The sequence below is a fragment of the Notechis scutatus genome, chromosome 5 (assembly GCF_049901735.1).
Source record: "Notechis scutatus isolate UNSWTSFEM ecotype Mainland chromosome 5, rNotScu1.2, whole genome shotgun sequence".
Taxonomy (NCBI): domain Eukaryota; kingdom Metazoa; phylum Chordata; class Lepidosauria; order Squamata; family Elapidae; genus Notechis; species Notechis scutatus.
The window spans coordinates 90,801,505-90,817,014 of NC_142013.1; the positions used below are offsets into that span (position 1 = coordinate 90,801,505).

General features: G+C 35.6%; 1 protein-coding gene across 1 annotated transcript in view; it reads right to left on the reverse strand.

Moving 5' to 3' along the window:
* Window positions 1–922: 922 nt before the first annotated feature.
* Window positions 923–15,510, reverse strand: part of STK24 (serine/threonine kinase 24) — a 35,077-nt gene continuing 20,489 nt past the window's right edge. The window contains exons 6-11 of the mRNA XM_026668915.2: window positions 14,921–15,106; window positions 13,510–13,655; window positions 11,183–11,306; window positions 9,038–9,106; window positions 6,441–6,577; window positions 923–5,371 (exon numbers count right to left, since the gene is read on the reverse strand). Coding sequence (XP_026524700.1) covers window positions 5,335–5,371; window positions 6,441–6,577; window positions 9,038–9,106; window positions 11,183–11,306; window positions 13,510–13,655; window positions 14,921–15,106 — 699 coding nt within the window. The 3' untranslated portion in view covers window positions 923–5,334. The remainder of the gene's footprint in view (window positions 5,372–6,440; window positions 6,578–9,037; window positions 9,107–11,182; window positions 11,307–13,509; window positions 13,656–14,920; window positions 15,107–15,510) is intronic.

The window sequence follows — 15,510 nt, forward strand, 5'->3', positions numbered from 1 at the left end:
GAAGTCACAGTATTGTAATGCTAAATGTGGCACAAGTTTTCAACTTTTGCCACTGTCTGTTCCTCAGGGTATAAATATCATGAGCTCAAATCACTTATTCAGTGTTTTCTATTACCTATCAGAGACCTCTTGCAGGAACATGGCTTTATAACAGTTTATTTTTGCTTTCAGCTGTTGCTATTTAGATTTACATACAAAATTTAATAATCACACTGCCTTTTTTTTTTTAACAATGTTCCTAAATAAAACAGCAACAAAAGCGGATATAAAAGTTTTCCCCATTTTATTCCAAAGCTACACCTTTCAGATTACGATATGGTTTATGTACTTCTATGTTTGGTTTCAAATAATTAAAACTAATTAAGTAATTAACTGAAACAAAGAGTTTATGCCAATTGCATTGACATTCCATGATTAGATAGATGTAGATGATAGATGTGTGTGAGAGGGGGGAGATGTATGTGAGAGAGGGGGAGAGATTGGAATAACTAAAGGAACTAAACAACCCTTTACTGACACGGCTTATCCTCATCAGTTTGGCAAGACACCGTCTGAAAATTTTACTGACTGACTGCAAAATTGATAAGCCCATATGTGGTGTGAGTTTAGTCATATATGCATGACACTTCTTACACTGAAACTGATTTCAAAAAGTATACACCTCTCTTGCAATTCTGTTTTAGTCTAACCATGATGACTAAGGGGGAAAAACCACTCAAAATTCTTAGGCAATATTTCCACCTGTACACAACCTAACAGTTTGATAAGAATATTTACATCCGTTTTTCCAAAACATTGCAGCCATAATAGTATTTGGACTTGCAGTAACACAATAGCTTATAATTCTGTTTTTCCCTTTGAGTGTCACTAAATTCTGAAGTGTACTTCCTTGTAAAGTATGTGATATAAATACGCTGCTCAATAACATATCAAAATGGTTGTATTTCTTTATTTCTGTGTCATGAAACATACAAGGTTTTGAAAATAGGTTGATATCTGACATAGGCAAATATACTGTATACAGGTTATAAACAGCAGAATTACAGAAGTAAACAGAGCCTGATCAAAGAATAGGTCTTCACTGCATATGTCACATGATGGCTAAAAATAGGACCTCCATGGATAGAGATAAAAGAGGCATTCCCAGATCCTTATGAAAAAAAATAAGCCAAATATTAGCCCACTATGTTGTGCATTTCCAAAAAGCAACTGTTGGCCAGAGTTAGACCTTTGCCATAATTCAGCAAGGAAATCATAATTTTATGCTTCTCTTAAAAAAGCATCCAGTTCATACTTAGAATATTTTATCCAGCTACTGTGAATTACTCAAGTATGTAGATGTTTTGAATATGCAGACTCTACTAAAAGTTGTTAGATGACAGAAATATACAATTACTGCTCTCTTTCTGGTATCAATAATTTTAAATCTGAAGACCTTTAGATTTATGGCTCTTAACAATTAAACATCTCTAATTAAGAACATTTCTAGTTCACCATAATGTACAACAATTACTATGCTAACCTAAAAAAGCAAAAATAAAGTCTTGTGATATCTTAACCAATTTATTATGCCATGAATTGGATTAGAGATCAGTGAGATTGATTTACTACAGTGTTTAAAATTGGAAAATTTCAAGGAAATATTCTGGGATACTTAGTGTAAATTTTCTGAAATATTACAAGTATTCTAGTGTACAGTGTTATATACTCTTTGTGTTGTGTATATAATGGAAAGGAGGATTTTATGTGCTAATTTAAGCACTTTCGATGTTCTATGCATCATATATGCACATATCTTTGCTAGAATAGCTTCTACCTCCCACCCCGCGTGAAATTACTTGTTTGGACATAATGAAAGAGCCATAAGATACATTACTAATTCATTTTATAAATTTGGAAATGAAAACTAAAGGAACATATCCTTTCCACATTGCTGGACTAACCTTCTACTTTGTCAGGTGCACAAGTGTTACTAAGATTTTGTATATGTCCACATACATTATGAGTGCCAAAGGGGGGAAAAATCAATAGATGGAAAAACCACAAAATTCTACATGTAACTGCAAATTTCAGTTGTTTGCATTCTACAGGTATATTTCACAGCATTCCAAACCCACAATAAATAATTGCTGACTAGTAAAATTTTATTCATGTGATAAAATGGACTCCTGCCCATGAACATTTATCTAATAGTATTTCAGTTAGCCTTTAAAATGCCAAAATAACTTGCTTTGCCATTTTATGTATTTACGACTTCAATTCAGTAGAAGATTGACAAGGATACAATGAAGTCTAGTTTTATGTTTGTGCTTCGGCTCGCTGCCTATATATGAGGGTGGAAATTGATTTCAGTACTTTGTATCCCAATATACCTGTTATCTTTCAACTTCAAAATTAAATTCTTCCATCCATTGATACATATATAAGCCAATATAAAATACACCCCCATTTGCACGAATGGCTGCAAAATTCCACTATTCAAAAGCAACTTCAATAGGTTCTAAACTATTACAAAAATATCAATACTGAAAATTATGTAACATACAAAAATGCTTCATATAAGGGTGAAGAACTAATCAAAATATAGTGCAATGAACTCCGGGGCGGGGGGGGGGGCAGGTGGAGGGTGGCACCTAAATGATTGTGAGTAAACAGGAACAATTTCTCACAATTTCACAAGAAAAACCAGTGGTCTCAAAAGTTCATTTACAAGTGTGTGGCTACAATGGAAATATATATTCTAATTAATAGTTAAAAAGTGGCCCAACAGACCCAGATAGAAAACCTTTGCAGTTTGAAAGACTTGGCTTACTTTTAGATTGCTTAGCAATTTCATTATGAAAAATGGGAAATTTCTCCACTCTACACCAACATATTTTGGTGCCCTTTAGTAAAACGACAGAAATATTACCTTATTTAATACGCAGGAAACTGCTATCAACCTCCAAAGAATAATCCTGAATACATATAACACTGCAATGCTGGGTTTGTTTAGGGCAGTTCTAAAACAATATTTAAAGGATCAATAATCAATAAACAATACTGTAAAGTTAAACAGTCAGAGTAAAAATGGACTTGAAACACCAACGGGTGTTTTAGAGTTTAAATTTGATTACAATATAACGCAAAGACAATTTGCTTTCACCAAGTTGTTTCATGTATATCAAACGATGTCATTTTGAAAATCTGTGCATATTTACAATTTATATGGGATTAAGTCAATTAAACCGATATTTAAATAAACTGCACTGGCTCAAACAGCAAACTGCAAAATAGTAATCTTTTAACTAGTTTAAAATAAACAATATTGGAAAAACCATATCTGTGAAAGAACTTAGCTCTGACAAAATATTAATTTACTAATTTTAAAGAGCAAATCACTGAGGTTTTTTTGGTTTCCATTTAACAAAATCTTTCAATCAACATTCTTGCAATCAAAAGTCTTAAAAGGTTACCAGATTTGGGACTGCATACAAGCTTAGCTGAAAACTCGAGAGATCTCTCACCTACCTTATCCTAATTCAATGTGTAGCTTACATCATGCTACATTTCACAGACTGTAAACACTGGGGTAGAGACTAATACAAAATCCATCCAATTGACATCACGCCCACTCTAATGGGATGGCAGCATGGCTGACTCAAACACAAGTCAGTAAAATATTATTTCCACTCAATTTAGTAAAGGGTTCAATCTTTACATTGATAAGAGGAATATTACAAGTTCTAAACATGCAGTGAGTTTATTTCCATTGACACAATGTGCCCATCCTTTATTCCATTATTTTGCTTTTCTCAAAACAAATTAGAATGGAGATTTTCACCCAAGGCTTAGGGTCATAGGGTTAAATCTTCTACAGCAAGTTGTCTTTTAGAGTTACTGTGTTTATTTTTTTTTAAGATTACAATACAGATTTCATGTTGAAACCAAAACAGTGTAATAATATTGAAAGCATTATTTTATTGTAAATCAACAAAGAGCAAGCCCCTTCTAAAATTATTGACTAATCACACCTTTTTAACTACATTTTTATTCCACTTTTCTCCAAATACCTCAAAATAAAAATTCAGATGGAATTTCGATCATGTATTTATTTTAACAATAGACAAGAGTTATACTGTACTAGTTCTTACCTATCAAAGTGAATTGCAGTTTTTTATTTTAGATCTTAATGAAATTTCATATATCATCCTCTACCACACAATGAATTTCAGATACAAAACTAAAACCCAATTTTGATCTCAATGATTGTAACTAAAGTTGTTCACATTTTTTAAATTCTGTTTATAACCAGCATTTTGCAAAACTGCCATTATTTATCCAGGATAAATCTAGGAAGCATATAAAAAGTGCCTTTTTCAATTATATGTTAAGATTAATTCCAAAAGAAAATTATTAAAAACAAATTTAAACTTTGGATTGGCACAATTTTAAACAAGATATAAAACCATGAAGATAAGCAAAACTAGAGAACTCCAAAGAATATGATATCCTAAATTAAAACAATTTCGTACCATGATTAGAAACAAAAAAAAATGTTACTGTGTAACAAAAAAAAATCTGCATCTGAGGTATAAACCGGATTTTTATAGCACGGCTTTATTTCTGACCTATAAACAAAGGTCAAGCAAAACCTGCTATAATACAATTTAAAATTTTCATAGAAACAAAGACAACAAGCCTATAATAAGTTGATATTTACCTCACTAATATCATCTACAGAAGCACTTGGCAATTTGTACAGAGGAATCCATATGCATGTCAAGCAGATTTCAGTAAAAAAGTGACTATATACAAATTTGTACACAGAGCCAATAATACATCCAATTCACAGATTTTTTTTTTACTTAAAGCGGTTGCCTTCAACTCTTTCAAATCCCAAATCCATGTTAAATGTGAACATGAAACATTGGATTGAACTCCTGACTTCCATTTCTTTCTTAAAACAAAACCTTAAAACAAAGAAAATGGCGGCAGTGCCACTAGTGCACACATTTCAGATTGAAATGCCACCCACCTATGGATCCTTGAGCTGAAGGCCAATGACTTAACACAAGATACCTGAGATTTCACAATAGCTTTAGTTCCTAACTGAAATCCTAAATTTACATCTCAGAAATGTATAAAGATACCTCCTTTGAATATGTGCATTATTTAAAAAAAAAAAAAAACCTATACAGAGTTGAAAAACAGTGCTCTTGCTAAAACACCTTCTTCTGTTGATGCACTTTCAAAATGTCCATGTGATTGCCTGCCAATTGTGGAAGACCAACTTGAGAACAGGTGCCTGCAGGAGCCCCAGTGAAGTAGCCAAGGTGGTCATGGGGTCAGACTTCAATGGGATGAGCTGCTCCCTCCAGCTACTGAGTACCTGGGAAGGGAAAAAGCAAGTTGTTAAAACAAAAGAAGTAAACAAAATGTTTTACACAGCAAATAAAAATAAATGTATCTCAGATGCACTCTTTCAGAAAAATATACTCCTGCACTTAAAAGCAGAGTTTTGAGTCAGAAGTTGAGAACCAGCTTTCCAAAGTTACCTTTCTTATAGAAAGTTTTTTTTTTTTTAGAAAACTACTGATTTTCTAAATATTCAGTACAAATGACCAAGACATGAATACACAGAATATAAAACAATTTCACTATCAAAGAACATTATGAGCTTAGCACATTTTTTTCTGATTTTATATTATCTGAAATGGAGATGGCCAAAACATATTTGCTATTCTGGAAGGATCTATGACTTTCAGCAGAGATGCTTGCTTAATTTCACCAACATCAAAACAAAAAGGCAAATATTTCCATCAGGAAAATACATGTGGACCCTATTCTGTATGACTTTCAGCAGAGATTCTTGCTTAATTTCACCAACATCAAAACAAAAAGGCAAATATTTCCATCAGGAAAATACATGTGGACCCTATTCTGATAGAAGCTAATATTTGCTATAGGAACAGTCCAATAAAAAATAGGAACAGTCCAATAAAAAATTAAAACTGCTTTTAAGTTGATATTGCTGTTTTTGATACGCTAATAAGAGTTCTAAACTTTCTAAGAATTTCATTATCATCCTTTTTATAAAGAACTAAAAAGAAAAGGTCCAATGATTTTAATATGAATAACAAAAATAGGAAATGTGTGTAGTAACTCTGTCCAAATGGAATAGCAATAGCAATAGCACTTAGACTTATATACCGCTTTATAGTGCTTTACAGCCCTCTCTAAGCGGTTTAGAGTCAGCCTATTGCCCCCAACAATCTGGGTCCTCATTTTACCCACCTCGGAAGGATGGAAGGCTGAGTCAACCTTGAGCCTTGGTGGGATTTGAACTGCCAAATTGCAGGCAGCTGGACGCAGAAGTAGCTTGCAATACTGCACTCTAACCACTGCGCCACAGAGGCTCCTGTAATGTTATTGTTATCTTTATTGTAATTAATTATTACCTCTGAAGCCGCTGTACCAGTTCAGACACCATGGTATCTGAAATTCCCGGGCAAGCTTCTTCGGCTAAATAAATAGCCTCTCTCAGTTCTTCTATGGAGCCCATGTTTCCCCCACAAGCTTGGCTTCTCTCTTTCAACTACAAATCAGAAGAGGATTAGTTATAAGCACCTGAAATGTTTGCAAAATAAATGTGTATGGATAAAAAAATAACAACAACAGAGCTCGGTGCTTTGTCTAGAGACTGTGTGGAATCATACAGGGTGCATATAAATCATTTTATAGAGTCTGAATAAGCCTTAAATCAATGCAAATTAGAAAATACACATTTTCTATGAAACTCTAGGAAGGAAACAAGCTTTAAATTAGCAACTGTTTGTCAATTTACATAAGGGCCGTAATCCAGATAGTTCACCACAAACACAAAATAGGACCATTTCTGGTATTTTGATCACGACTACTACTCTTGCTCTTTACCACTCCTCTTTCCCTACATTAGAAATCCTTTTTATAAGTAGAAGAGAAAGTAACACAAATGAGGCTGAGGTATTTAAAAAATAATGATTTATTACACCTCATTTCAAATCCTACTATCATTCGAAACTGACTTTATTCTAGGGAAGTGAATTTCTTCTGGTACAAGACGAAAAAGTAAAATTTTATTGCCTTTTTTTAAAAAGAAGATCTTACTGATGTGCAAGACTTGGCATGAATAACAGTTTAAGAAACAGCAAATTAGGAACTGCATCACTAAATGCCTAGTTAAGTCTATGTGGAACAACTTCACATAGGACAACCCACGTCCTTCGCTGGGAGTTATTTTCCCCCTTGTGGCATCACAAAGGTGCCAGGTTCTCCCACTGCTGCTGCTCCCAGACTGGTGGTTTCTCCACCCACCCTGCTCTCTGTTGACTTTAAAGCCATGGGAAAGAAGATGGTTCTTCTTTCTTAAGAACCAATTCCAGTTAGAAGTCAGAAATCCTGTCCCTGCATGTCAGATGTCTCAAAGTTTGACAACCTCCTCTCTGCTACTTAACATTCGCATGAAGCTGATGAGGGAGGTTATCTGGTGACAGAGATTACTTGGCTCCTGTTTCACCCAAGTATTGTCTTCAAGGCCCCATCTCCATTTTGAGTGCTGTGAGGGGTATGGATGGAGAAATGGCTGAGGCTCACCTCTAGCAACATCAAGTGCTGTGCAATTTAGGATGACAAGATCGTGGAGATCTTCTATCTTTTCCTGTGGAGGGGACTGGGCTGCCCCAGACACAAATGTTTTGCAATCTGGAGATACTCCTGGCCTTGCAACTTATGCTTCCAGGACAGATGGAAGTCTTGGCTAGAAGGGCTTTTGCCTAAATCCATCTTGCATGTCTATGACTACCATGCCTACATTGGGAGGCCTGGCTATTGGACAGTCATGCCTTAGTGACTTCTTTATTGGAGTACTATGAGGCATTCTAGATGGGACTCCCTTTGAAGAGTCCACAGTTCAGCAGTGAAGGTAATTATGGGCATGCATAAGGCCCAGAAGCTTTTGGCTATAAAACAAGGTACTGGTTATCTATCATGCATAAACTCCTCCATGGTACAACCAGAGGATATTTAAGGGACTGACTGTCTATCTCCAAGTGTTGCTGCCCACTCAACAAGTTTGGATCCCATTTATTAAACAGTGCAGCAGGTTGGGTTTTGGAAAGTCTATCATTGCCCCAAGATCTGGAGGAGGCTTCCAACCATGCTGGTTTTTAGAATGACATGGCTCTTCCTTTGGATTCAGGGCCAGGAGCCTGCATGAACCATTAAAGTGTTGATATTAATGCAAAATTAACTTTGACCTCAGCACTATAAGTTTATGTGTATGTCTATATGCTCTTTAATATTATATATTTTTCTGGATTCTTACTTATTTTTATTTCTTTACTGTTTTAATGTTGTAGACTGCCCAGAATTATTTTGAGTGGACAGCTATATACATTGAAATAAATATAATTAAACTGAAACAAATACATGATGTCACTCCAACACGTGGCATTTGCCACGATTTTGCTATGACAACCATCACATCAAAATCGGTGTACATTCCCCCCTCACCTTACACCTTGAAGCAATCATGGAGTCAATAATGTGGATGGCCCTGTAAAATAATCCCTATCCAGGATTTCCAGCTGCTCTAAAAAAATGTAAGTTATGTCCTTTCCGAAGACATCAAAATCCTTTTTATTTATATGTCTATTTAAAACTTTCATACAGTTGTCCATTTGATATCAAAATCTGGATGGCTTCTAATCAAAAATTAAAATAATGGGGAAAAACAACATAAAAACTATACCAAAATCTTTTAAAATCATAAGCATTAAAAACTTGGCACTAAGTTAAGCTTCCAACATGCAATCATTTGTTAAATGCTCTCCCTATGCATCACAAGAGTTGAGCAGCTTCTCTTTCAACATACTTAAAAGATACGCTTATAAGAACAATTCTGGCTGCATTAATTTTCCCTTATTTTCTCTAACTTTTTCATACAATCTCTAAAATTTTCATACAATCTCTAAAAATCTCTAAATGGGAGAAGAAATGATTAATCCAGTGATATTACCTCTGTGAATAATGGCGATATAATTGTAGATAAGCTTCGAGATGCAGGGCGCCTTTGAATGGTATTTTCCTTTCAGAAAAAAAATACATTGCAAATTAGTTAAAATAGAATATAAAGACTTGTAAGAAGCCAGGTTGCCTGCACAATTGCTTATTAAGTTCTTACGCTACAAAAAAGATAATAGATACACATCAATTATGTGCATGGCAAGGAGCCTGTTGGAATGGAACAATGCATTCAAACCCTAAATGAAAAATTATATGTAACAAAAAGCATATATCTGATGGAACTTTGGAATGAGCTGATTTCCTGTCAGAAAGAGAAACAAAATAAGAGAAGGGAATATACAAGAACATGGGTTCACACCCTGATTGAACAACTGTTTTTTCTCCCCCCCTCTCCAACAATAGCTCTTCAAATGCTTCATCAAGGGTTCTTTTGAACTGCATCTCAAGCTTTTCATTGGAATGGGTGGTCAACTGTTCTCAAATCAGATCTGAGAGTTTCAGAAAAGTAAGTAGGGCCAGCATTTCCATTTCTTGGGAGTAGGGGACGTTGGGTGGAATCTGAGGATGATAAATGTGCAACCTTTATTTTGGCCCTCAAAAAGAGAAGAACACTGCTGCTGAAAACTTTTGCTAACTTTTCAACATACTCTTAGGGAGGGAAAGACTTGGCTGCTAAATTGCAGTGGCAGCAATCTAAGGATGCTTTGTTGCAGTGTTTTTCAAATTTGGCAAGTTTAAGATGTGCGATTCAACTTCAAGGCAAACTACAAGTTTAAGCTGTGTAGACATCAACTCCCAGAATCGAAGTCCACACACCTTAAACTTGCCAAATTTGAAAACCACTGCTTTAGGGACGACAAAAACAAAGATATGGAGACGATTGGGCTCATAGTGTTTTGGAGAACAAAAGCAGACTCCCAGTTCTTTGGATTTCAGCCGCTGCTGCCCTTTCAACTGACTCTAAATAAAATGATAACTGTCCAACTTGCAGGATAGAGAACACATAAGAGCTTACAGATAATCAAACAGTAATTCATACTGTATTTCATGCTGCTTTGCAGCCGCCACAGTGGTGGTATGCTACTGGTTCGGCCCGGTTAGGCGGAACCAGTAGCAAACATTTCCACCGGTTCTGCTGAACGGGTAGTAAAAAAAAGTCTCCCATGATTAGCTGAGAGGAGGGGGAAAAGCCTCCCCGTCAGCTGAGAGAAGAAAGAAGAGCAAAATGCAGGATTGGCCCTCCCACCCGCCCTTGCGCTTTTCTCTTCTTTATCCTCCCAGCTGATTGGTGCTGCAAGCCTTCGCTGGTGTGTGGAAAGCTGCGCGCGCACATTAGGTCCGTGCACGTTAGGTGCACGCGCACATGCACTCTCATTGAACCAGTAGTGGAACAGGTAGGATCCCACTGCTGAGCCGCCAACCGCTGTTGAGAAACCATTTGTCTCAAAGAAACAAGAGCGTTGGTAAACAGTACAAGGGTTTTACATTTTGAGTTTTCAATCTACATAGATCCTCACAATTTAGAAGAGACCTCAAGATAAGGCAGCCATCAAAACAGGCATTACTGTTGAGGTAATTCCCCATTAGGAGAATGAGCGCATACAGGGAGACGTATAGAGAGTAGTGTTGGAATAATAGCACACACAGCACACAGATACACTGTACAGTAAATGTAGGTTTTTACTTCCAGAAAGGTTTAAGCAAAGTCCAAAATAAGCAATCCAAAGTCATTCACAAGTTAAATCAGTCAGTTTTCAATCCAGGGATAATCCAAATATCAAATTCCAGTGTCCAAAAACAGTTCAGTATCAGACTTACATTAAATCCAGTAATATCAGTCAATTAGAAGAAATGGAGGAACGGCAATATTTTCCAACAGAAGGAAACAGAGAGACTTACTCACACTCTCTTCTGAGACTCAGACTAAAACAACCCAGGTTTCTGGCTCCATCTTATGGCTGTTTGAGAAACCACACCCAATTGCATGCTCTTGCATTCCCTTAAAGATATAGTACTAAAATGTTTATCCTGGTTTATATATTTCTAACCCAAATACCTGTTAGGTGACTTATATTCCTAACATTTACCGTTTAAAATGCTACATTAATGTCCCACAACATTAATAATAGCAAAATACCTTGTTTCTTTCCCACTCGTGGAGTTGGGTCGCTCCGTTCTCCAGATTCTTGGGATCTTTTTCTCGGATCGTGAATATCCAGTCACCCGAGTCACTGCCACCTGATGCCTGCTCATCTGTTTCACTTTAACACAAATACATTTCTGACATTTACAAGATGTCTTGTTATTTATGATGACCTGATGACAGTACAAAACTGGCAGATTCAATCATATTTCAAGGCAACAACAAAAATCTAAAATATATTAGTAATAAAAATGATACGAGAGATGCTTTTACTAATTTAGCTCAGACGACAATTTTTATATCTCTTGGAAACTTGGAGAAAGCAAATCAAAGCAAGCAAGCAATGCATTCGTTTATCCCGCCATTATTTGCCTTGCTTAAAATGTTAATGCTTGTTCAAGTTAAAATAAGTCATTTGTGGAAGTCTGTGAGCAGAAGGAAAAATATTTTAATGGCAAGTCAAAATCCTACAAAATGGATTTGTATTTACTTTGTCAAATTTTGTATTTGACAAAATTTGACAAAGCAGATCACAACCTACTTCTTGGTAAGCTAGAAAAATGTGGGATAGACAGCATCACCACCCAGTAGATTTATAAACCATACTTAACATGTAGATACACATGGAGGGAAGTGGGGGTACCCCAGGGTTCAGTTTAGGCCCAGTACTCTTCAGTATCTTTATAAATGATTTAGATAAGGGAATAAAAGGGGCACTGATCAAATTTGCAGATACACTAAGCTGGCAGGAATAGTCAACACCCTAAAAGATAGAATCAAGATCCAGATGAATCTCGGCAGACTAGAATACTGGGCTCTGTGCAACAAAATGAAATTCAATGTAGAGAAAAGCAAAATTTTACACTTAGACAAGAAAAACCAACTGCATAGGTCAAACTTGGCTCAATGCCAGCAACTATGACCGGGATCTTGTCCAAGTGGACAATCACTTCAATGTGATCCAACAGTGTGCGGCGGCAGCCAAAAACACCAATGCAATCCTAGGTAGCATGAATAGAGGGATAGAATCAAGCTCATGTGAAGTATTAGTAGCACTTTATAAAGCCTTAGTATGGTCACATTTGGAATACTGCATTCAATTTTGGTCACTGCAATAGACAGTAAGATGTTGAGACTCTGGAAAGAGTGCAGAACAGAGCAACAAATATAATTAGAGGACAAGAGGCTAAGACATATGAAGAACGGTTGCAGAAGTTGTCTAATTTAGTAAAAAAAAAAAAAAAGGACTGGGGAAATATGATAGTAGCATTTGAGGGGCTTTCACAAAGGTGAGGGGTCAAATTATTTTCCAAAGCACCAGAAGGCAAGACAAGAACCAACGGATGGAAACTAATCAAGGAGAGAAGCAATGTAGAACTAAGGAGAAATTTCCCTATGGTAAGAACAATCAATCAGCGGAATGCATTGCCTTTAGAAGTTGTGCCTCATCACTGGAGGCTTTCAACAAGAAACTGGACAGCCACTTATCTGAAATGGTATAAACACTCCTGCTTGTGCAGGGAGTTGGACTAGATCACCTCCAAGGTCCCTTCCAACTCTGTTATTTTATATTCTATACATCGTATTTGTGAATACATGTTCGGTACCCAAATATATAACAATCAATACGTTCATTTAAATAGATTCAATATACAATACAGAATAACCTAACATTTATCCTGTTTTTTCCTTCCCACTATAGAAGATTTATTTATTCCCTATATTTAATTCTCAAATTATAAAACCCATTTGCTTGATTCATAGTAAGAATCAGTAAGAAAGGGAATTGGATACAGCCAGTAGAAAGACAAGGTTATAAAGAAAGCCTCAAAGAGAAATTCAGGCAAACTTTCAAGATCTTGAAGACACCCTTCAAAATCAAGGATGATGGGTAATAATTCAGTTTTTAATTCCTGTACATAGAGTGGCAATAGAATTGAGTTTTACATGAATGCCACTAAATGTTTCAGGGGATTAATTTCCCCCCAAAGCGTCAAACAACCCTTACAATGGCTTAATTAGTATGTTCAGATAAAGCAGTATTTCTCAGCCTTCACAACTCTTAAGATGTGTGGATGTCAATTCCCAGATTCCCCAGGCAGTCATAAGGCATGAGATGTTCTAGATTTCTCCAAAACTTCCATTCTTAGAATGCATATATTTACCTGACCACACAAATCTTTTGCTACTTTTTTTAAGAGGCTGATTCAGAACACATCTAAGAATACACTTCTGAACCTGACTGTGAATCTCGTCCATCATATCTGAAGTGTTCCTTCATCCTCAAACACCAAACTGTTAACTTTTGGGCTCACACTCACCCATCTGAATCTTCAGAACTGGAATTATCGTGATTCTGCTCGGCCTTCCATCTTTTATGTCTGTCAATGAGATCTGTCAAGTAGGAAGTTTTCTTTGCATTTCGTATTATAAATTTGTGCTTCAGGAGTTCTTTGGCCGTTGGTCTCTTAAAAATAGAAGGTAAGTTTCTTTACTAAACTGAGGTCAGTTACGATATGGCTAAATTTATTTGTTTGCTTATAAAATTTATTGGCCGCCACCCTTGGTAAGTGTGGTAAGAGTTTCCACAAATTTTGAAGCAATGGGGGGGTAAAAATCAATGAAAATAAAAGAGATATTATATTCTTACCAATCCTATTGATCTCACCTCCATCCATTTATCCATGCCTCAGAACCTCATATATTTGTAAAATAAAAATTGTTCTGCAATTGCTCTTTATATGATAAATTATGTATAATATTACTAAAAGTACATTTTTCATGTAATGGAAAAGTACCGTTTATTCAAACAGTAATTATACATTATAATTAGATTATAATGTTTTCATTCTTGTGACAAATTAAGCAGATAAACCCAGGAGCTTCTCTCTTTGTTTAATATGTGGAATAAAAAACTATCAATGCTGTAAATTAAGACAGGATATTTCTGGATTTTTTTTTCTTTACAATTGATCAGACATACAGAAAGCTCTGTAGAAAATGTAGAAAAGAATACATATTTTCCAAGTGAAACAGTCCAATTTGTCTCCAGCACTTACTACTTCTCATTCTTTATTATTATTTTATTTTCATGAATTTCTATAAATGTCATTTTTGCTTAAACTGTATCTATGCAAATATATTTGAACAGATTTCTCCATCTTTCCCCAATCAGTTTATTTATTGAGTTGGTATATTTATTTCACTTAATTTCCTTATGTATCATTAAAAATAAAATACTAATATTTCATAATCCTTATTTTAACTTCCAGGTTTTGGGGAAGGAGGATATCTGAAACTAGAAAAAATAAAAATGTTTTTATTTCAGACTTACACTGTTTCAAACTTTCCACAAGTTTTCAATTATTGAACAATTCCAAATATCCTCACTATTTTATACAGAACCTGACAGTTAGGACAGAAGTAAAACTTGCAGCAAGCTGCAAATGCCATTGATAGAATGGGTCTGCCAAGATCAGAAACACTGGACTAAAGTATGAAATGTATACTTCTTCAAATGAAGAGAAGGTAGTACTCCATTCTTGGTTTTGAGTAAGGAACATAAAACATGTTCGGAGTTAACTCTTAGTATACTTTTTATTTTTTAAAATAAATGTTAAATAGAATGAACATTCATGGAGGTACATTCCTAGCACTCTGAAAAACAAACATGGAATTGGCTCTTATGCTGCTACAACATGCAGAGACAGTTAACAAAATCTAGTAACTTACAAAGCTGGGATCTTTGTTCAAGCAGGCCTCAACGAACTCCTTTAAAGGTTTACTGTAGTTTCCTTCTAACGTTGGTGGATTGTTCTTTGGGATCAGAAATAAAACTTTCATTGGATGTAGTTCGGAATGTGGTGGTTCTCCTTTCGCAAGCTCTATGGCCGTTATGCCCAGGGACCATATGTCTGCCTGTGAAAAGAGGGATGAGTTTATAATTTGACGAAAGTGAAAAAATGAAATCATTTACATGTTTCCTATCTTTTTACCAACTATTCATTTCCAAATGTACCTATTTTCCTCTCTACTTCTTAACTTTAGCTACAAAAGCAGAAAGAAATGACCCGGGTTGCAAGCTTGAGCAAAGTGACCTTGCCTTTTACATTAGACTCAGTCAAGGAACATCCTATGAGTGAAAAAGATGAAAAAGAGTTTTAAGACAAGGGTAGAAATGGATTACTATATACATTTCACTGAGGCCAAATCTACTTCTCTTCATAGACTTGGCCCTCACGATCTTGTAGTACCTTCTAGAAATGGATCAACTGTTCTGCAGGATTTTTTTTTTTAATAATGAGCAACCTACATAAATGGCA